The sequence below is a fragment of the Lissotriton vulgaris genome, chromosome 8 (genome assembly GCF_964263255.1).
Source record: "Lissotriton vulgaris chromosome 8, aLisVul1.2, whole genome shotgun sequence".
NCBI lineage: Eukaryota > Metazoa > Chordata > Amphibia > Caudata > Salamandridae > Lissotriton > Lissotriton vulgaris.
In genome coordinates, this window is record NC_141696.1 from 1278672905 (window position 1) to 1278696985 (window position 24081).

At 47.0% G+C, this 24081-nt stretch overlaps 1 protein-coding gene across 2 annotated transcripts in view; it reads left to right on the plus strand.

Moving 5' to 3' along the window:
* The window catches only part of SKA3 (spindle and kinetochore associated complex subunit 3), a 627619-nt gene that overhangs the window by 97329 nt on the left and 506209 nt on the right, over positions 1-24081 (plus strand). For both annotated transcript variants that reach the window (XM_086935202.1, XM_086935203.1), the window contains exon 4: positions 2467-2632. In XM_086935202.1, the coding sequence (XP_086791328.1) occupies positions 2467-2632 (166 nt within the window). The remainder of the gene's footprint in view (positions 1-2466; positions 2633-24081) is intronic.

Consider the following 24081-nt stretch of genomic DNA (forward strand, 5'->3'; position numbering starts at 1 on the left):
CTCTCGTGGGATAAAAATTGGTGAAGTTGGCTAAGGTTTGGTACTGACCGCGCCCGGAGCCTTGCCCTCTATTGCCGGTATTCTGTCCGCCACTGCCGGTCGATCGGCCCCTACCTCGACCGGCCCCTTGGGAAAAACGTTGTTGGAAGACCCGTTTTATGCTGGATTAAGTTTTGTTCAGCCAGGTAAAGGTGGACACAAATTTTCCCAGCTCTTTTATGAAGGGCTCCCCGAAAAGCCCGCCTTGGGCCACCGCACCAGCCTCCGAAGAGGCCAAGTCCCCCAATTTCGGATCCAACTTGATTAAAAGGGATCTCCAATGCTCCATCGACAGGGCGCAGTTGGCGTTACCCAGGAAGATAACTACGCGCTGCGCCCAGTTGGAGAGGACGTCTGGGGAAATTGCAGCCCCTGTAACTTTCGCCTCCTCTGCCATGTCGAGGATCTTGGTAATAGGGCCGACCGCGTCCAATAGCTTATCCTGGCATGACCGCCAGGAGCGGTCAATGCCTTTGCGAGGATCCTTCATGAATTTAGCGAGGAAGGTGGCCATTTTTGCATCTAACGCCGGTGTAAGGACCACCTTGCCCTCTAGTGTGGGCCTCGGACATTCACCCCGTAGGCACCCTCTAGCCCCCTTCTCCAACGGCTTACGCAGTCGGCTCGCCACAAACTTCGCCACCTTGTCACCCGGCGCCCCAGCTGCGGATCGTGGATGAATAATCTCATCCGGGTCCAGCATGCCTGAACTGTCCTTGGGCAACTCAGTGGCGGAGCTCGAAGGCTGCCAAGAGCGGACAGACTCCTCATCGTCGTCAGTATCAGGGGAGTCCCCATCCGGAGATGGAGGTGCTGTACCTGAAGCCACCGAGGGATCGGGGGCCGGGGTAGGGGAGGCAGCGGTCGCCTTAGCCAAGAACGCATCCCGTAGGCGTTCAAAGGCGCCCCTGTCCACCCCCTGACCCCCCTCCGGCAACCCCTCCCTGCAAGGTTTCTTCGGGGCCGGGGGACCTTCGCCTGAGGGGCCCGGGAGGTTTGTGGGCACTCCCGCGTGAGCTTGAGCCAATTTGGCGCACTCCTCAACAATGCGCGCGGAGAGGCGCTCCTCCATGGGGGCCACCACCTCGTGACGCAGCGATAGATAGAGCTATCCACAGCGTGGTAAAATCCGTCATCATTCAAATAGGAGTGGGGCTCATCATAAAATCCGTCCTGCTCCATTCACAAAGACATTAGGGAACCCAAAACTCCCTTTACAAATACTGCCCAACAGGGTGGGCGTCAGAGTATAATATGGACAGACCTGAGGACTGTAAATTCCTTGGGGCCACACGCGTGGCAATAAGGCTGCACTTAAGCCTCCAAGCGCGCTGACCCTCAAAAGCTGACAAGGTCTACCGCCCCACTGCGTGCTACCACACACTCTTTATCGGGCCTGACATAGACCCAGAACTGCCCGGAGGCGAATGCCGGTAAAAAACCACCGTAAGTGCACTGGACTGCCCGAAGGCGTTTGACGCGGTAAAACCGCAAGTACAGACCCAAAGGGCGTAAGGCAACTGGGGGGAATACAGACCCGGTGGACCGGGCGTTCGTGGGGCGGCAAGGGCAAGACTCCGGCTCGTTGTAAACCTCAGCGCGGCTCCTCTCTGAGGCGAACAGCGCTGCGGACCAACGAGACGTCGGAGAGCCCTCTAGCGGCCTTGTACACCAACCGCAACTTGCGTAGGGGACAAACGTCGCGTCAGGAACGAGAACGTTCCCGCGACTCAGGGGGCTCTGAAAGAGAAACAAGAAGCACAATCAGAGCCCCTCCCGACCCCCACACATCAGCAATAAGTACAATAAATCCCCCCAACAGAGTAAGAAGAATCAAAAGAACACTTAACTGGCTGCGTGAGCAGCGACGAAAGAGGGAGAACAGTAAAGAGGGACTGCATATCTAGCCTCCATGGAAAGAGTGGAAGGACTACGTTATGGATTGTTTGATGGACTCCTGGAAATTGTAGTTTATCTAATGTTTCATGAGCTTGTGTTTAAGTTTATTTTTGGAATAAGTGCTTTCTGGGCTGCTGTGAGTTTTGTATGTAATAAAACAGCGAAGAATAGAAAGCATAATCTGAGCCTCCGGCCCTGCCATAGAATTACAATTAAGAAAATTTTCTAAAACTCTGTTTGCATTACATTTGCCGCATGAACCTTTCACTGCTTTCACTCCGAATGTAATGGAAGAAAACTCATGAAGGGCATTGTTTTTCTATATCTTTCAGTAGTTTAAGCAAATGAGCAATCGTTAGTATAATAACTATGTATACTTTAGATGTGTGTCCACCCTGGTGCAGAAATAATGTTGTTCTGTTCAAGTAGAGAGCGTAAGGAGCTCCTTGGAACATATCGCACTTTAATAATACGATTTTTGCGTTAAATGTGAGTTTGCTGTGTTTTGACTGAAACCTCTCTCAACAGGGTGAGATTCAAGTCACTGTTGATGCGTCAGTTTCTAAAGAACGAGATCTCTCTGCATTTTTAAAGGCCTGCAGACTGTTGAAACAAAGGACAACATCCGACCTTGAACAAATACAAGATGTATTTGAAAAGTATGGCTATAAGACACCAGTTACAGCTAATTCAGGTACTTGCCATAATTTTTTAAAAATAAATACATTTGTAAATGCGTATTCAGTGTGTCCTTATATTTTAAGCGCTTTCGGGGACCTAAAGCTGGCCTCTAGCCTGTGCAGGCTGGCCCAATGCCCAGGGCGCTGACTTCATGTGGGGGCGCTGGAGCTTCTTGCAGCAGTCTCCCTATGGTTTAGGCTAAAAGAAAAGCGTGTTTAGGCACTTTTTCTGAAGGCAGCTGGTGGCTTTGTCTACTTTTTAGTTCTCGTGCCTAGCTGTGCACTGCACAGCAGTGCTCGCACAGCGCGAGACATTTTGTAGGTGAAAAACAGGGAATCTGAGCTGTACTAGGAATCGCACACGCTTGTGCGTGTGCTTTTCCTTTTGAGCTCCCGCATTGGCCTTTGCGTGCGTCTTATTCTAAAAGACTACATGCAATTGGCCCGAGGCGGGCGCATTCCTCATCTCATGGCCTATTTGTGTGTATTACGCTTTTGGTGCTCGTAATAGACACCAATATGCCATGGCTCGCAGTGGCGGGTACACACCACTCGCGGCCTTGTTCCCTTTTGGTTTTGTCGTCACAGAGTGGGTTCTGGACGTGCCTAGTTAAAATAGCAATTTTGTAAAAAAAAAATAACGACAAAATATTCTGGTTGTGTAGCTACATTTACCGGTGACTGCACTATTGGTGTGACCTGTGACCCCGGAGCAAAGTTCAGACATATTTCATCTTCAGAAGATGGCGGCCCTGTCTGCGTGAGCGAAAAAGGAGCTTGAAATTAAGGCCGCTGCACAACCTGCCCTCTAAACTCAGTCATGGGGGTGCACTATTGCTCGGTTTGTTAACAGACCTCCTTCACTGGTAAGGGACACTCCTACAGCAAGGAGCACCAACAGAAGTTGAAAGAGGCGCTAGGTGGCTTTCTGCTCAAGGTACGTATATGCTGGACAGTTGACTTTGAATGTGCCGCTCGTGTACAGGTATGTGGTGTCTTGTGCACCTATTGTACTTGAGTCGTCTGCTGTACATTTGTCTCAGAAGACTCTGTGTTGTGTTTATACATAGTTGGCATGGGGGCGCGTGGTAAATTCCTATCTGCGCTCTCAGGAATGTTGATATGTCATATGGGTCTAGTGGGCGACCCTTGACCCTGTCACCAGGCAGGTCGCCCCCGCGTGGTCCTCCCTGTATCATGTGCTGTGTATTGCGCTCTGACCGCTGTTTCCTTCTGGATTTCTCGTTATTTGTGCCTGTGATTCGCTGTATCTGGTACTGTTTCCCCTCGCTCCCCCTTGCCTTCTGTGCCCTCCCGCTTCCCGCCTCTGACGCTGTTTTCCTTTTTGTATTTTTTCGTTTAACCTTGTGCCTGTGATTTCGCTGCCCCCCTTTTGCCTTCTGTTATCCGATTGCCCCGCCCCGCTATGCGTTATTGTATTTCCCCTCGCTCCCCCTTGCCTTCCGTGCCCTCCCGCTTCCCGTCGCTGCTCCCTGCGGCCTCGCCCCGCCGTTCCCATTCGCCACCCCGCTCCCGCCTCCCAGCTGCTCCTCCCTCCCCCAGCCCCTCATATGGAGGCCGCACGGCGAACGCGCAGCGGACGCGTGCAGCGGGGCGTCGATTGTGCGCCAAAGGCGCACCAAAGGCAAGCCCGTCTGCGCCCGTCCGCGCCTTGACCGCGCCCAGCGCCAGAACCCCTGAACTTCGCCGATGCCAGCGCACCCGACGAACTTACGACGCCGCAACCCTTCACGCACACAATGCCGGATGGAACCCCGCCTGCTACCGAGCCACCCCGAGACGCACCCACGGACCCTTCACCTGCCAAGCCTGCAAATCCACCTGCCTCCGGACCTGCACCGCACCCGCCAAGCCGAGCACCAGCAGCAACCACCTCAAGTGCATCCTGCTCAACACCCGCTCCGTCCACAGACACGCCGTCGAACTCTGGAACCTGCTCGACACAACATCACCAGACGTCGCCTTCCTCACTGAAACCTGGATGAACGCCTCCTCAGTGCCCGACATCGCCATTGCCATCCCGGACGGATACAAGATCACCCGGAGGGACCGCGTCAACCAGACGGGAGGAGGCATCGCCATCGTACACAAGAACACCATCCGCATCACGACCAGGTCAGACGACACTTTCACCGCTGCCGAACACCTCCACTTCCAGATACACACCGACCCCAAGACCACCCTCCTCTACAGACCCCCAAGACCAGGCACACAATTCAGAGAAGACATCACAGACTTCGTCAGCCCGCACGCCCTCCCCTCCGTTGACTACATCCTCCTATGGGACCTCAACTTCCACCTGGAGAACAACAAGGACAACAACAACAACACCACCACCCTGCTGGACAACCTCGCCACCCTCGAGCTCAAGCAACTGGTGAACACCCCCACCCACTACGCCGGCCACACACTTGACCCAGTCTTCTCCTCCAGCAAGTACATCTCCTTCAGCCATTCTACCGGACTTCATTGGACTGACCACAGCTGCGTCCACTTCAGCTTCAGAAGAAGCACGACCTACCACCACCGCAACAGATTCCTCGCAGGAACTGGAACAAGATCACCGCCGACCAGCTCACCACCTCCCTCAGCCAGAACCCTCCCGCCAGCACAACGGACCCCAACGAAGCAGCCAACAACCTCACACAGTGGATCACCAACTGCGCAGACGACCTCGCACCACTGAAGACCCCCCCCCCCAGCGGACACGGCAGCAAGAAAGCCTCTTGGTTCACCGACTAACTTAAGGACTCCAAGAAGAACTGCCGCACCCTCGAGAGAGCCTGGCGCAACGACCAAACCACGCACAACATGACTGCCCTGAAGCACGCCACCCGCAAACACCACCAACTGATCCAGACCACCAAGATGACAGCATTCAAAGAAGGACTGGACAACAACGCCCACAACAGCAAGGAACTCTTCAGCATCGTCAAAGAGCTCTCCAACCCCAACGCCGGAAACAACAACATCGCTCCCTCGCAAGACCTCTGCGACTCACTTGCCTCGTTCTTCCACCGCAAGATCGCCGAAATACACAACAGCTTCGGCGCACCAACCACCGAACCAACGCCCCCCACCACCACCCTCTGCGCCTGGACTCCGGTCAGTACCGAAGACACCACCCGCACGATGTACACCATCCACTCCGGATCACCAACCGACCCCTGCCCCCACCACGTCTTCAACAAGGCCGACTCCATCATTGCTCCCCAACTCCGGGACGTCATCAACGCCTCCTTCAACACCGCCACCTTCCCGGAAAGCTGGAAGCACGCCAAGCTCAGCGCCCTCCTGAAAAAACCAACAGCGGACCCCACCGACCTCAAGAACTTCCGCCCCATCTCGATTCTTCCTTTTTCCGGCCAAAGTTATCAAGAAGATCGTCAACAGACAGCTGGCCGCCTTCCTCGAGACTAATGGATCCCTCGACCACTCGCAGTCCGGCTTCCGAGCCAACCACAGCACCGAGACCGCCCTCATCGCAGCCACTGACGACATCAGATCTCTGCTCGACAATGGGGAAACAGCGGCCCTCATCCTCCTGGACCTCTCTGCAGCGTTCAACACTGTCTGCCACCGCACCCTAGTGCAACACCTTAACAACATCGGAATCCAAGAGAGGGCACTGGAGTGAATCATCTCGTTCCTCAACGGAAAAACCCAGAGAGTCCGCCTCCCCCGTTCAGATCCGAGGCCACTGAAGTCATCTGCGGCGTACCACAGGGATCATCACTCAGCCCCACCCTCTTCGTCTACATGAGCCCCCTCGCAGCCATCGCACGCCAACACAACCTCAACATAATCGCCTTCTACGCTGACGACACCCAGCTGATCCTCTCCCTCACCAACGACCCATCCACCGCCAGAACCAACCTACACGAAGGGATGAGAGACGTCGCCGAGTGGATGAAGAACAGCCGCCTGAAACTGAACTCAGACAAGATAGAAGTCCTCATCCTAGGGTCATCACCCTCTGTCTGGGACGACTCCTGGTGGCCTCCGGCCCTGGGTACTGCACCCAAGCCAACGGACCACGCACGTAACCTGGGCTTCATCCTGGACTCCTCCCTCTCGATGACCAGACAAGTCCACGCCGTCTCATCTTCATGCTTCAACACCCTGCGCATGCTCCAAAAGATCTTCCGATGGATTCCCACCGAAACCAGGAAGACGGTCACCCAGGCACTCGTCAACAGCCGACTGGACTACGGAAACTCCCTCTACGCCGGAACCACAGCCAAACTCCATAAAAAACTCCAACGCATCCAGAACGCCTCCGCACGACTCATCCTGGACATCCCCCGACACAGCCACATCTCTGGCCACCTGAGAGACCTGCACTGGCTCCCCGTCAGCAAGAGGATCACGTTCAGACTCCTCACCCACGCACACAAGGCTCTCCACGACCAAGGCCCCAAGTACCTCAACAACCGCCTGACCTTCTACACGCCCACCCGCCAGCTAAGGTCGACCAGCCTCGCCCTCGCCGCCGTTCCACGCATCCGCAGAGCCACTACCGGAGGAAGATCCTTCTCCTACCTGGCAGCCAAGACATGGAACTCCCTCCCTATCCATCTTCGGCTAACCCAGGACCATCTCACCTTCAGGAAGCTACTCAAGACCTGGCTTTTCGAGCAGTAGCGGGCCCTTCCCCCCCAGCGCCTTGAGACCCTCTGGGTGAGTAGCGCGCTTTATAAATGTCATGATTGATTGATTGATTGATTGATTGAGTGGGGGGGATTATATAACGGTTGTGACAAGCGGTTCTAGCTGGTGGTTGGATGTGTTGCTCCTTCCCACTTCACTACTTGGATAAAGAATCTATCCCGGAGGAATTACTTGACAATTTTGGCGACGATTATACTCATGCAGTGATTTTGTTGTTCATCTCATCTGCGTGCTGTATTCCTTTTCAAGCTTAAGCTTTCCTGCGTACCTTCAGCTTCGTTGATTTGCAGAAGGCTCTGGTGAGTGGAGGACCCACGTGCATGTCCAAGTTACTTTACTATCACCTGTGTTTCGGCTGGTGAATATTTGAGTGAATACTTATGCGCATCACTGACGCGTGCGCAGATCGCCTCACGGTTTATCAGCTTTGCAGTGTAGGTGCTCTTAATTACACAGGAGTCTGTTGACAACGTTTTCTTCAACGTGAGTACCTTAGAGTGCTTCATAGTTACGTCAGCTGATCCAGGATCCTTCTTCCGACTGCTGCGTGTACTGGTATTCCTTAAACCTGATTTTCTTTACTATCTGGCACAATTTATGTCTACAACTTCAAGCATGCATCAGTTTCCTAAATTACTATTGGTGTGTAAGGAATTGGACCGTCTTTCATTGCATTCCTACAATTACAAGAGAGCCAGTGACCCCTTCTTAATACAGCGTATTCTACGTGTACGGAATGGTACCACAAGTTCTTCTGAATATTTCTGGTGAGTGGAAGGACAGCCCATAGATGACCGCATACTAGTCTGGAACGAATTGAGTTCATACTGCTGTGTAATCTGCCGCCCCCTAGAGGTGGATGGAGTCTGTCTGGCACCTTCCCTCTACCCAGGGTGTAGCGTTCCAGTCAAAGCTGCTGACTTTGACCCTGTAGCTGCTTGTGTTTGTAATTAGCAGTCTGGGGGAGCCAGGTTTGAGTCTCGGCTTGGGATCACCATCCTGCGATTCCTGGCAAATCACTTAATCTACCCTGCCTCAAATTATGAATGTGACCTACTCAGGGCTTTAAGTGGGATGAAAAACATGGAGTGTCACTCAAATGGGCGTGGCCAATGTAGTTAAGGGCGTGTCTTAAAAACAGTAAGCTAAAAATCTGTGCTTAGCATAGTGTATCCCCTGACTTCTATTTTGCTGTTTCTGTCATTGCACCCAGATATATAATACAACAAGTAACATCATACCTACAACAAGTCAGGACTATTGGTTCTGTCAATAGTTGACAGTTGCATACGATAAATAAACAACAACTATGGCTTGTATATAATATTGAAAAAGCTTCCAATTAAAGCCCTGGTGACACCACAACAATGTTGCTGCAAAGTTGTTAGAAAGAGCAGTTAAGTAATGTAGGAGTTTTTGAGATGCATACCAGGGAGGCTCTTGCGGCAAAGGAGAGGATGGAAGCTCCAGCTGGCCACGGTATGGGAAATCATTACTGCACAGACATTTGTGATCAGTTAAGAAGCAGAGCTGCTCCACAAGGCGGAGGCCGGTTCAAAGTAAAAGCTCCCTGCCCAAGTTTGCATCGAAGCACGTATAAACGCACGCTAATCGGAGGTGCGCCTTTTACTATTCATGTTACCCATTCACAAAATATTTTAATTATTACATGCACCGTCATAGGAACATGGCGCCGTAATTTTACATCTGAATCTGTATTTACAGGCCAGTGCAAGGGCAGTATCTGTCTTCCGATGTATCGGTGGCCCGCAAGAGTGCGGACTAAAGCACTGTTCAAAGTTTTTAGGTTGTAGATGTTCAGAAATATAGTGGAACGTTTTATCGTCCTCCCCCACTTCTGTCATCTCATGTTTCTCCACTTGAGTCTTCTTTCTGGCAGTCATCATCTCTTCCTATTTCTGTTTGCCGCATAAAATTCCCCATTAACTTTCATTCTCATTCTCCCGTTCACATCGCCTCCGCTCTCCTCCTCTCTGTCTCTCTCATGTCTCACCCTTCCTCGCCAGATGCTCCGAATATCTCAGGAGGCCGCGATGAGGTCTGATCTGAGCCAACATGTAAGCAATATTGTTTTACTCTCTTGAATTGATCTTCTCTTAAATAACTGCACATTTCCTTTTTTAAATAAAAAACTTTATTTTTCCAGTTTTCAAATTGCATCTCTCATTGGATTGCGCTCAAACATTTTCACAGTGAATCATCACATCGTCATAATAAGCCCCCCTCCCATGGTCAGTATATGTCATATTATTCAATAAACATACAGTGCTAATGCATATCATAAATCCTAGAATAATCACCACATGGAACATAGTAGTATGAAGGAATGAAACATGTATTGTTCAGTTACTAAAAACTTACAATTAAAACAACATTATACAATTCTTCTTACATTTCATACATTATTAAGAGCACATAATTAAAATAAACTATTCATCAATGTATAAAACCAAATATAAATAAAACATCCTCATTGTCAACAGCAATTTCTTCTACACTATTTCTATAAACTTCAAAAGTCTACCCGTAAATTGCAAGCTTTCTCTTTGTAAACTGGCTATGACTGCTTGTCGGCATGTTCGTATAATTTGACTATTAAAGTCCGACCTTAACAGCCTCCTACGTTCCTCTGTTAGTGCAGGGCAGCTACAGATTATATGACAAATGTCTTCCCTCTTGTAATAACAGAAGCGACACACCCTCTCGCTACTCATCAATTTCCATGTAGGGGCGTCTCCAAGAAATGGGCTATTTCCAAATCGGAGATTCATCAGCTTCAGCTTTGCCCTTTGGCTATTTGAGTCTCCTAAATATCTTTGGGGTTTTAGCATACCGTACGAAGCAATAACTGTCCATGCATGGGATCTCTTTGCCAGTACTGCTTTATCCCATAAGGACGACAATTTTTTGCTGCACCCATTTATAGCTATTAAAAGCCACCTTTGAAAGAGGTAAGGCCTATAGTTGTTCCGCATTGAACATATCTATCGCCAGTTTGAAATATTCATGTGCCTGCTTACGTTTATTATCCCATATTGCCTCCCAAACCACTGTCATAAGCGAGGAATTATTATCCCTTCTAATTTTGTGGCAGAATTTTAAATAAGCTCCTAAGCTATTTAGGTTCTGTTGTTTAAGTCCGAACTCAAGTCGGATTTGTGCCGGTGAAGAATGTCGCGGAAGATTAAACCGGCGTCGGTAGGTCCCTGTCACTAGCTTATCTATGGTGTTGTCAGCACAACCTCTTAAGGTCTTTACTCCATATGCAAGAGTTGGCACATGTTTAACTGACATTTGTAATAGTTGGTTAAGGGGAAGCCCTTTTAAGTTATTAAAGCCCTTTTAAGTCCCCCCTCTTCATGCCATTTGCTGTCAATCCTTTAGTACTGCTCGGGTGCCGGACTGTTGGAATCTGGCTGTAGTATCGCCGCTTCTGAAAAAGGACAAACTGGACCCTACCTGCTCAGCAAACTATAGGTCTTTCTCACTGCTTCCTTTCCCAATTAAGATCTTGGATAAACTGGCGACAAAACATCTGTCCAGTTTTTTAGAGACTAACACCTGCTTGGATGAGGCTCAGTTTGGTTTCAGGCCAGCCCATGGCACTGAGTCTGCATTGATGGCCGCCTTGGATGACCTTCGTTCGCGTGTCGACTCTGGTCGAGCAGCCTTTCTAGTGCTGCTCGACATGTTGGCCGCGTTCGACACAGTCAGCCACACCATTCTGATCAGGAGACTAGAGGATATTGGGGTATTTGGCTTGGCCCTGGACTGGTTGATATCCTGCCTTGGTAACAGACACCAGGTGGTTGCCTTGCCGCCGTACCGTTCGGACATCAAGAAAGTTGGGGCACGGCGTACCACAAGGGTCGGCCATTAGCCCCATTCTGTTTAATCTATACCTCCGTCCCCTGGTCAGCTTGATCAAGTACTTTGGCATTGCGGTCATCAATTATGCCGACAACACGCTTCTCATTTGAGGGTAGGGATGCTGTATCGCAGGAGACTTACCACCGCTGTATGACAGCTACCGCAGAATGGCTGAGCCTGAATTCATTGCAATTTAACAGCTCAAAAACCGAGATACTGCACTGCTCAACGGATCGTATTCCCTGGCCCTTGCCACCTGACTTTTGGCCTTCCTCCTTCCAAGGTGCGGGGGCAGCGGCAGTTTCAACTCTGAATTTGGGGGTGCTGTTAGAATCCAACCTACAGTTAGATGCGTTTGTCAACAAAACTGTGGCAACGTGTATGCTGTTACTTCGAACACTGCGGAAGATTCTCTCTCTCCTCCCGCCCCATGCCCGCCCAGAGGTAGTGCGTAGTATCATCTTAAGCAGGCTTGGTTACTGCAACGCGCTACTTCTGGGTGCGCCAGCTACTCTAGTGGGTAAATTGCAGCGAGTGCAGAATATGTTTGCTAAATTAGCTCTCTCCAGACGGCGTCTTGATTCCTCTTCCCTGGCGCTCATGGATCTCCATTGGCTGCCAATTGCCCAGCGCATTGACTTTAAAGGACTTTGTCTTGTTTTTAGGGCCCTTCATGGTCAGGGACCGGTCTTGCTGCAGACAATGTTTTCCTGGTATATTCCCACTAGACCTCTCCGTTCCTCATCAGCCTGCTTGGTGATAATTCCTAAAATTATGAGGACCCGGATGGGTGGACGTTCCTTTAGGTTCACCGCAGCCAAGCTGTGGAACGCTTTACCCTTGCCCTTAAGAAGCAAGGAGGATCTTTCATCTTTTAAAAAGGGACTAAAAACACACCTTTTTCCCAGAATAGTATAAAGTTTGAAGCAGTAGTAATCTGCGTATGGCTGATCAAGCCAAGCTCCAGGATACCCTCCGGGTGACAGTTTTGCGCTATACAAGTATGCCATACAATACAATACAATACAAGTTATTCTGAAGTTTGGAAAATGCAGCAATTAATGAGTTGTTTCTTCTCTGTAGTGCAGCACACTGATTTTTACCCGTGCCCCTAGCATCTATCATAAAACCCAGATATCTATATTCAGTGACCGATTCTAATACAGTCCCCTTCATTCTTAATTTTGGTCTTATAGCCAACCCTCTAGTCACCAGCATTGTTTTTCTTTTTTGAGTTAATCTTTAGGCCATGAGTGGAGGTGTACTGTGCACTTTCATTAATTAATCTCTGCAGACCCACCTTGGTATAACTTATTAAAACAATATTATCAGGATAAAGTAAATGTGAAACATTAAAACCTGCAACAGTCGGAGAGTGAGAATTAATTTCACTAAGCCTTGATGAAATCCCAGCTAAATAAAATTTAAACAAGGTTGGGGCCAAAACACACCCCTGCTTCAGGCCGTCCCCTATCACCATTTTTTGGACAAAACTGTGCCTTGGCCCAACCTTACTTTCGTCTAAGTATTAGTATATAGCAATTGTATCGCTCTCAACAAACTCTGTGAGATTCCCATTTTCGTTAACTTGTTCCAAAGAATATTTCTGTGCACTGTGTCAAAAAGCTGAGCTTAAATCAGTAAAACATAAGTAAAGGTTCATTTTACGGCTTCTGGCCATTTCCATTATAAGAACTAGCATTTGAATATTAACAATCGTCCCCATGCCTTTAATAAACCCTGTTTGGTTTTTTGGGAGTAAATTACTGGCAGCAACCCAGTCCGTGAGTTCTGTTAGCAGACACTTAGTAAAAAACTTTGCTTTGCAATCCATTAAAGCTATAAGTCTATAGTTAGCAGGATCCAGGACTTGACCAGCTTTGTAAATCGGAGCCAAAATTGAGCCCCTCCATTTCTCCGGGACTTCTTCCTTCCATAAAACATCATTGAACACGTTTGACAAGTTCTTTGTCCAATATTGTAGATTTTCTTTAAATAGTGCTTGAGGGAGGCCATTTGGCCCTGGTGCACTACTCTGTCTGCTGGAACTTATAATTGTTTCCACTGTTGTCCACTGGATCATTTGCTGGGTGTTTTTCCTTTCATTATCATTGGCCCTTGTATTTTCTACTGAATTTACTTCTGTTGGCTTTAGCATATTTCTGGTGTAACCTGTCATTGATCCCAATTGCTTCTCCCAGACTTCTTCCGCTATATTTGACATCAGTTGTTGTTGTTTCCCACCATTGGCTTGATTGACCAGTCTCCAAAATTCACGTGCATCTTTACGTTTTGCTGCATAATAAATTTTACACCAGAAAGGATCAAGCTCAGTTTTTGTTTGTCTCCATACTTCTTTTTTTATAGATTGACCTCAGTTTTGGAACTTAGTAGTACGTTCGAGGTAGTGGCAAGCCGATTAGCATGCAATGTCCAAGGCACTTAATCCGCATATCTTTTTACAACAGAAGTTTTATATGGGAGCTGAAGGCTCGGCATCCGGCTCTGTATCACTATGCCGTATAATATACTCCTTAAGGGCCCCCCAGATATCCTTGGGTCTGGAGGCTATTGGTAGTAACTCAGCATATATAGTATTTTGCTCCTGGCATCCATTCCTTAAATTTCGGGCCTCGGCTCCTGCCCCACCTACAGGCTACTCTCCGCTTAGCTAGTAGCAACGATAAAGCTACAAACCTCCTGTGAAGCAGATATCTGTGCTGTATGCCCCAGTAAGGTAAGTAGCGGGTCCCTCTCTATAACGCTTCCTGTCATACTGTCTAGAGCCGTTAATACTTGCTCCCAGTAATCCCGTATGGCCGGACACTCCCATGATGGGTGAAGGAATCCTGACCCCGGTTGCCTGCATCAGTCGCACCTATCTGTATTAGCCATCTTAAACCTGAATTCCTTTACCGGCGTATAATGTAGCCTATGCAGATATTTATAATGTATGATTCACAACCTACTGCTGGTCGAGATCTGTGCTGTCTGCATACAACAATATTGCCATTGTTCATCAGTAATTTCTCGCCCTAATGCCTCACCCCAATGTGTACGGGATCCACTGTGTATTCCTGCTCTGTTCAATCGGATGCTATTGCATAAGCCTGACACTAGATGTTTCTCATCTGCGGACCCTAGCATTTGGTGTAGCGGGAGGAGGCTTATTAGCTTGTGAGAGAAGTCGGGGAGTATAGACCGCATCCCCTGTCTGAGACTCGCGTAAAGAAATATATCTAGAGGCGTTTTTGTATTCCTTGAAGAAGGTGCTCCATTGACCGGAACATCCCATTATGAAAGAGATCTCCCCAGGTGGTTACATTAGCGCGCTTGCAAAGCCCCTGAAATCCCTTCTCCTGCAAAAACAAGAGATCTGGATGATACGTCTGCGGGAGCCTGGAGGAGTAAAGGATAGGCAAATCTAGCAACGCATTTATCTGGTGCCACGCATTCACCGTACCCGAGACAGTGGTGGGTGGTGTCGCCCGCGTGCTGACAGGACCATGTATCACTCCAGTCAGCGGTATTGGTTCAGCAAGCCAATCTGCTACGGCTATTTGCGGCATATAGCGGTAGGGGGTGCACCCAATAGTGTGCTTGTGCGCTCAAGAAGTATATCTCAAAATCAGCAATGTCAAAGCATCCCTGTACATTTGGCCTCGTCGGTGTCGACCAGCTAAGCCTCGCTTTTGAATCCCTCCCCCCCACCCCCAACAGAAGTCTGAGCAGCTCAGTTCGCAATGTTTTTTAAAAAAAACGTCCCGGTGCATAAGGGATATTAAGGAACAGATAAAGGAACTGAGGAAGGACAACCCTCTTAATTAGGGAAGCTCTTCCAGCAAGTGAAAGAGGTAGCGATATCCAATGTGTGACATTAGCAGTTAGACGTGTTATGGCTGTACCATAGTTTGCTCGTATGGTCTCCTCTCTGTCTCTAGTGACTTGGATTCCGAGATACCGCAACTCTGTCTCGCACCACTCTATCGGGAAGTCAAGCGGGAATTTCGATACCGCCGACGTGAGTGGGAAGACCTGGGATTTCCCCCAGTTGATGCTTATTCCGGACAAGTAACCGAATCTTCCAAAGTCGCGCAAAATGGGATTAATATTTTGTTGCGGGTCTCTAACCTAAAGCATGTTATCTTCTGCATATAACGACACCAATATTGGACGTAGACAACAGCGAAATGCTTTGTCCTGGTGTAATTAACTCAGTCTACAAGCCAACGGCTCCACCGCCAGGGCAAAAAGCAGCGGGGACAGCGGACACCCCTGCCGAGTGCCTCTGGAAATCATGAGTGGGTGGGACAGGTAACCGTTGATTAACACTTTAGCAGTGGGGAGGTGATACAATAGTTCAAGCCAAGACAAGTATAGCACAGGGGAAACCCATTCTCCGCAGCACACCAAACAAATACTCCCACTCTACCGAGTCAAACGCCTTAGTGGCATCTAAAAGTACTGCGGCGAGTGGGAAGTCAGGCGCCACATTCTGGATTAGCGAAAAAAGGGTCAAAAGATTATGGGATGTGGCCCTACCAGGCACAAAGCTAGATTGTTCAGGCAGTACAAGCTTGTCTAGTAATAGGGACAGTCGATTTTCGTGTCGCAGTTAATCAACGACAACGGCCTATATGAGTCACAAGACTCTAGCGGCTTCCCTGGTTTCAGCAGCAACGTGACTATCGTCTCTCTCATCGAGGATGATAATATGCCCACCTCTGATTCCTCATACACCTCCTTCAGTACTGGAGCCATGATATCAATATAGGCCTTAAAGAATTTAGCCGGGAGGCCATCTGCCCCGGCGCCTACCCATTCTGAAGCTGCATAATAGCCTCCCTGATGTCATCGAGTTCAAATGGGATACTTAAAAATTCCCGCTGCGTGTCCCCGAGCCAACCAAGCGCCACATCCCCCATGAACTCCTCTAGGTCAATGACACCCCGCCTTTGGGACGTATATAATGTAGTGTAATGCGCAGTGAATGCCTCCAGAATGCTCTGCGAGTCTCGATGCGCCCTATCTAGCTCTTGAATATCTAGGACATGCATGCTGAATCGAGGGTTTTGTGTCACCGCAGCCAGCACCTTCCCCGGTCTTTCACCCTTCCCATATCTTCGTGCTGTCCAGTACTTACCCTGGAATTTCGCCTCCCTATGCGCAGTATCTTCGTATTCAGTTAAAGTTGTACGGAAATCTTTCAGCACCTGTCCCACCTCCCCCTGCACCATGCGCCTCTCCATCTCTTTCAGATCTCGGTCCAGCTTACGTATTGTGTTTTGTAAATCCCTCAGAACCCTGAAACTCTTAGACATACAATACCCACGAATAGTGACTTCGAATGCTTCCCACATCATTTCAACATTATCAACTGAACCTTTATTTCGGACAAAGAAGTCTTTGATTTCTTCCTCTAACTCTGTATGGAAAACCATATCCAAAAGGGCTGTGGGTTGTAACTTCCAGCACGGGGTAGGCCTATCATACCCTGGAGGTGAAAGGGAGACCTTAACTGGGCAGTCGTCAGAAAAAGTCCGAGCTAGATGCACGGAACTTCTAATTGGGTCGGGCATAGTCCTCTTGTTAGTAAGCAGTAATCTATGCGTGCCCAGGTTCCTCTGTAGGACGTAAAGTGTGTACCCTCTTGCTGTAGGGGGTGCATGTATCTACAACTATCCACCAGCCCACTTTCCGCTATGATTCCCTGCAAAACATCCTGTGCTTTTATGTAGTGTTGTGGACCTGCATTGGATCTGTCAAATTCCTGCACATTTCTTTCTAGCCAGGAATGGCTAAACCTTCTTTTTGTGGGCACCTTTTATCGACTTATTTAATTATTCTGTGAATCGACTTTGAGAAGTTGCATACATTTCGAGTAACATTTGACCAAACAAATGTTTTAAAACATTCAGCAACCTCCCTAAATGAAGAAAGAAATCCTCTCAAACGTGCATGCTCAAATAAATAGTTGTAGCTACACAGCAGTTCTGTGTTGTTGTGTGCCCTCTTGTGCCTCTCCTGGCTGGTTAAGCAACAACGTGTTGTATTGCGGGACTTGCAGTTCCGCTTTTTGCATTGCAAGTATAGTTTAAATAAATCCTAAAATGGAAAGGGTTGGGTAAAACTCTAAAGTGGCTGTTGATGACACAAATGAGCAGCTGTTGATGACACAAATGAGCAGGGCACCTTGGTAAATGTTCATTATTTATATGTTTTTAAGTTTTTTGGGGGCGTCTTGTATCATTGTTATGCTACCTCAGAGCACTAAATCATAAGCTAAACAGATTTGTAGAAAACAAGCATTTGGGAAGCTAATCGAATTGAAGTGCTATTGGGTTTGCCAATGATTGTTCGTGTACTGGGGTGCAAGCACAGACAAAAGCATCTGAAATATGAATGCATTAGGAAACAAGCATTTGCAATGCAATAGGTCTCGCATTTGCGTGAGTTTAAGCTACTGGCATTGTAAATGACAATGCCTTTTATTTACATTTTAAAAAACAAAAGCATAAATAAGTCATTGTCATTTACAAAGCCAATAGCTAACATTTTTTTATATGTACTGCTTTAAGCCTAAACGGGCAACTAAACAAGCAGTTACAAGTAAAGTCACCTTGCACATCAAAACACATTATAAATAAATTGGTACAGCAAATGTAGCACCACCAACCTATATTTCCCATACGTTCATTCCTACATAATACTACTATATTTTATCATAATACAAGCACCCACAATCCCACTGCTTTCCTCCACTTTACTCAACACCACTCCACGCTAAACTACTCCACCCCACTGCACTCTATAATAATTTCCTCTACTCTATACTACACCACTTTACTGTACCCCACTACACTCTATAGGTCTACATTAACACAATTCGAGGTAGTAATGTTGCGTTAATATTTGCTACGCCAAAAATTCAAACTTTTAATAACGTGAGACCTATTGCGTTGCAAATGTTTATTGTTTCGCTTTTCACAATGTTTCTTAATCTTGCCCCCCCTCACCTCCCTCATACTCACAAATTTTCAATGCAAAGACAATTAAAGAGGACCACATTTGGCTTTGCCCAGGATGCTCTGAGCTCTGCGTGCACCTCTTCTGTTACTTTGCAAAATTTTTTATTCTTATTTAGCATTTCACTTCTTTTGCTCTGTTTTTGCTTCGTAATATCTCCATATTTTCTACTGGCCATTGGTGTATGGTGCTTTCACACCGTACACAAATTCAGTGTTGTATTTTTATGCTCATGGGGAAGGAGTGTCACTTCAATATAAGGCGTCTACACACATGTTTATTCCTATTAGTGACAACAGTATCTTCTTAAAAGGTGCTAAAAAAAAAAATACAACATGGTCTGTTATTTCCATAGTTAGTCCAAGTGATCTAAATAGTTAAGTTTTGTAGAGAAGGCCCAACTAACCCCCGTTATCCTATGTAATTCTTTATTGTATTGATTCAATTATTGTAGGGCCGGGTACCCAACCTTTACTGTAATAAGAGCTACTTAAGATCAATGAAAGTTAACCTGAGCTACTAATATTAGTGTCGTAATAGTGACCACATGAGAGAAGACTACATTGTTGTCAGTAGTATTCCAAAAAAAGATCTTGTCAATGTGGAATGCCTCTACATAGGTAATTCATAATAGCCATAGTTGCAATGGCCATGTCAACAAAGTTTTTATGTTTGTAGTAAGTCTCCCGAACATCACATGATTTTTTTATTGAAATAACTTTGAAAATATGTTGCAAAATCAACCATTCAGCTCCAAAATATCATCTTATTAGTTTTCACAGATTTTCAGCTCCTGTACTTGCTTTTCAAATTTTGTATACATACATTAATTCAACCAAGCAAAAGGTTATAATTTAGTAGACTGGGGTCTACACAGACGAGCTACTTATAGATACCTGGAGAGATACCAGTAGCTCATAAGCTACCTGTTGGAGAAGCCTGTTGTATGGGGTACCTCTGTATATTTTTATTAAGCACCCTTCCACCCCCGCGCCACAAGCTTGCTACTAACAAACATTGGCAAAGCCAGTAGTACTCACCTTTAATATGCAAACTCCAAACTATTGCTTTTCTTTCAATTCTTGTTTGGAAAGCAATGTTTAAAAAAGGAAAAGAAAAACATTTTAAAATACAGTAGGAAAAGTAAACTCTTGTTTCGAGGTATTTCAGAATGTGCGTTTAATGCTATATTTTCAGTCGTTATGACTCGCCTGCTTTATTTTTCAAATACCTTTTTACCCTGAAAACTCTGAATATAATTTAAAAAGAACAAACATTGGCAATGCCAATATGTTTGGCTTAATAAAGTGCCTTTTGCGTCACTGATGGTTGTAGACACTCAAGTCCTCATACACACAGTGTCACACATCTATGAACTCATGCATCCATTCATCAGTCTTCTGACTCATCCTTCCATTCACCCTCTAACGCAAACACATTAAAAGCACACAAACACAACAACATATGTATGGTAAATGAAAAGACTACAAGTAGAAAAAAAGAAAACCTGTTGCCTTCTAACCATAGGGAGCATATATTTGAAATAACAAAACGAAACAGAGCAGCAGGTGTCTGTCTTGTAAAGGTATTGCAAATAGTCTATTGTTTTTAAAGTTTGAGCATTACTGCCACATGTAGTGCCAGCGTGATGGGTATCTTGGACTGGTAAGACAGGGGTACACTATGAATAACATCATTCCATAATGATCTCGGGTTTAGAGGAATTGGCCACATGGAATGCTGCACACTACTGATGAAATGAACGTCAAGCAAGCAACCCGTTTGCTCTGCCTAGAGAGCTCTATTATCCTCTTAAGAAACATTAAAATAAAAAGAGAAGAAGTAAAGAAAGGAAAGGGAAACTATAAAAGGGGTACATTTGAAACTAAAGGACTAGTCAACAAGCCCAATAATGAAGTATACTCCTTTTTAGGTGGATATACACACGTGATAATTAAATGGCATCATTTACAGGTCAAAAGAGCCTATGATGCAGACTTAACTATTACCTTACCTCATGCAGTTTGCTCTCATGAATGGAAGCAGAGTTTAATTATTGAAAATCAAGAAAGACTAGCTAGGTTTATACAGGTAAGACTCAATGGAGTACGTATGTCAAGGAAAACCAGTAGGTTTTATTAGAAAGCCCTCACCCACCAACCTAGTTGGTGGCATGCTTCATCATCGGGCCCACCACAGTGGCACCTAACGTGCCCCGGGTGTGCTTCGACGCCAGATTACTGCGGAGCTGGTATAATTACTGAGTGTGCAATGTGGTGAGTATGAAGGTGAAGATTAAAAAGCCATACAAAAATCCCAGCACCCGAGGGTAAAAACTATTTTAATGAAAACTGGGTATCTGTTGGCACGTTAAAAAGGCAAACGGACACGGTGGAGTATGGATTATGACCTCCAGTGTCCTGTGTGGTCTACATGTTTCAGCCTGGCCTTTCTTAATTTGAAACAGGCTTTCCTCAGGACCAAGTGAGTATGTGTGGGGTTATAAAAATAATTTACAGTGAGTGTTTTTGGATTTTATGTGTAGCACGCACTAAGGTGCTATATGGGTGAGAAGGGGATTCCCTCTCGCTTTGCTACATATAACATAAAAGGGGAGACATACAGACGTACAGGGTAGAGTCATATTAGCATATTATTGCAAAAACAGTCGTCATTCCACCGTCTTGTAAGGTGAGTGAGCGAACTATACATGGCTAAAGTGTGGTCTTGTCAGTGGCAAGACTCATGTGATGGTTATCTAGAAGCCGGTTGTAGTGGTGAGCTAGAAAACGAGAATGCCAATGTGAGGTTCAGGTAAGTGAAAGAAAATTATTATCCTCACACAGTATTTAGCTGTTCAAAGCCTCCTTGGGTCGCCTGGCAGAGAAAAAGACCCTAAAAGAAGGTAGTATTGGTTTTATAAAATCATCCGACCTGTAAGGGAAGACCTCAACACCTTACCCCCACAGTTGCTGTAGCGCGCAGCCTCATTACTCACGAAACTGTCGATCTGGTTCCTCCTTGGACCTGTAATCCTTCTGCGGCACCCGGTTGTGAAAGGAGGGCTAGCCGAGCATGTTATTTAAAGCCTCCGTAATTGTCTGCACCTGGGTCGGGGTAGAAACAGAGGGAGGGGTGCTGCGCTGAAAGCGCCATGTCATGCGCGCTCTGCGCATGCGTGCCGTGAGTAGTAGTCCCTATTCAGCGCGTGAGCCTTTAGATTGTGGTACTCCGCGCATGCGCGGGTGGGTAAAGGCTGTGTGGAGCTACTGCGCATGCGCAGAAGAGTGTACTAGCGCTCATGGTTGCGCTAGTATGCATTATTACTCGTGGAGAGAGCAAAAGGTGTCAAAATGATGAATATAGACGCAAAATGGGAGGAATTGGAATTAAAATATGAAATTTTAAGATTTAGATTGAGGTCGATCAATGTGAGAAAGATTGGTCTATGCACAGTATAGTGAAGAAAAGGAAGCATCATACATTAAGTGTTAAGCGAATTCCATGGTATGGAGTCGTTTAGCCCCTCAGTATGAGTGGATAGGCGGTAAATCCAACGTTGTTCTTTTTGGAGGAGAAATCTTTCATTGTTTTCAGTTATGGGGAATTGTTCAATCACTGTCCAAGTGAAGTCATTTGGGGTGTGATTGTGGGACATGAAGTGGTCTGTAAGTCTGCTTATATTTTTGCCACATCGGATGGTGCTGCGATGTTCCGTCATTCTTGTCCGTACCTTTCGGGTAGTCATACCCACATACCGTAGGCCACATCTGCATGTCATAAGGTACACCAGGTTAGAAGAATTACAGTTGGTGAACTGGCGTTGTGTCCATACTTTGCCTGGTTCTAGGTCCAGGGTTTTTGAAGGGGATGTAAGGTGGCATACACTGCAATTATTGCACGGTTGGTGTCCCGTAAGTTTTGGTAAGCCCCAAGCATTGAGGACAGTGTTGTCGTTAGTGGCATGGTTCGGTCTGGGTCTGGTGTGTACTAGGGAGTCTTTTAGATTCTTCGCCCTTTTATATGCGAATCTAGGTTTGTCCCAGTTTCGGTTGCCTGAGTTAATAATCTTCCAGTTCCTGTTGATTATGTTGGAAACCTAATTCGACACGGTATTGTAAGTGGTGACGCATGTCAGAGTGGATTCCTCAGGAGGCCTTGTTGTTACCTCAAGAAGAGCCTCTCTATTTTGGTTTCGCGCCCTCTTGCAGGTGGTGTTCAGGATCCTGGTGGGGTATCCCCTGTCTTCCAATTTATGGATCAAACTGGCTGATTGTTGTTTGAAGTCCTGGATCCGGCTGCAGTTGCGTCTTAGTCGCAAAAACTGACCGTAAGGGAGATTTTCCCGTAGAGGTCTAGGGTGGAAGCTGTCAAACCTCAAAAGGGAGTTCCTTGATGTGGGTTTGTGGTAGGTCGTAGTTGTCAGGCTATCCATGTCTGCCTTGATGTTGAGGTCCAGGAAGGCCAATTCCGAGGCACTGCTCGTACAGGTAAACCTCAGGTAGTTGTCACAGGTATTAATCCACATGAGGAATTGATCCAGGGATTCCTGATTTCCTTCCCAGATAACCAGGATGTCGTCGATATATCGACGCCACATACTGATGTTAGCTGTGTAGGGATTGTTCACAGATTGTATGTGTGTTTTTTCAAAATGGGCTACATAAAGACCAGCTATGCTGGGAGCGAAAACGCTCCCCATGCTTGTCCCATTGGTCTGTAGGTACAGCTTGCCCTCGTACTCGAAATAGTTGTCTTTTAATGCCAGAGTGGCACATTCCATTATAAAGCTGCGTGGAGTGTGATGGTTCCAAACAGTTCCCATTAAGACTTCCTCCAGTACTTCCAGTGTAGCGTCCTGCGGTAAGCTAGTGTATAGGCTCTCAATGTCTAATCCGACAAGGAGTTGGGTTTCCGGGTTGTAGTTGATTTCTTTGATTACATTGAGAAGATGTTTAGTGTCCTTGATGTATGATGGTGTAAGTTGTACCAATGGATTCAGGAAGAAATCGCAAAAGCGTGACAGGGGCTCTAAGAGTGATTGATTCCCAGACACAATTGGTCTTCCCGGTGGTGGGGTTACTCCTTTGTGTACCTTCGGGAGAGTGTAAAAATATGGGATTTTGGCATTTTTGCTGCACAGGTAGTCGGCCTCCTGTTTAGAGATGTGTTCTGCGTCCCGGGCATTTTTTACCAAGATCTGTATACTCTTGCTTAGTTCCTCGGTGGGGTCCTTCCTGAGTGGTCTGTAATTCCTTGTGTCGCTGAGGAGTCTGCGACATTCCGTGTCATAATCTGTTTTGTCCATGAGCACGATACCTCCCCCCTTGTCGGCGGGTTTTATGACAAGGGCAGGGTTAGCCTGCAGGCGTCTTATTGTTTCACGCTCCCGATGGGACAGATTGTTAAAGGTGTTTTTCTCCTGTATATTCTCCACCTCAGTGTAGACTGCCTGTTCAAAGGCAGCAATCTCGACAGGTATACTGGCGGGTGGTGGAATGAACGTGGATTTTAGTCTGAGGCCTGTCTCATTGGGGACTTCCTCTTGAGGGTCGTTGGACTCTGTTTTCTTTTCAAAGAAGGCTTTTAATTTTAGTTTTCTAAAGAACTCCGCTAGTTCCATGTGTAATTTGAAGTGGTCCAGTTTGGCTGTAGGGACGAAAGATAGGCCCTTGTTCAGGACTGCTATTTCTTCCTCTGTCAATTCTGTGCTTGAAATGTTGAACACCAGCTGGTCTCTGGTTCTCACTGCTGTTGCTATTTGCTCGGTCCCGCCTGTTCCTTGGTTTTGTTCCTCGTGTTCGAGCTCACTGGTTCCGCTTCTGGTGTCCAGTGGACCTGTGGTGCATTTCTT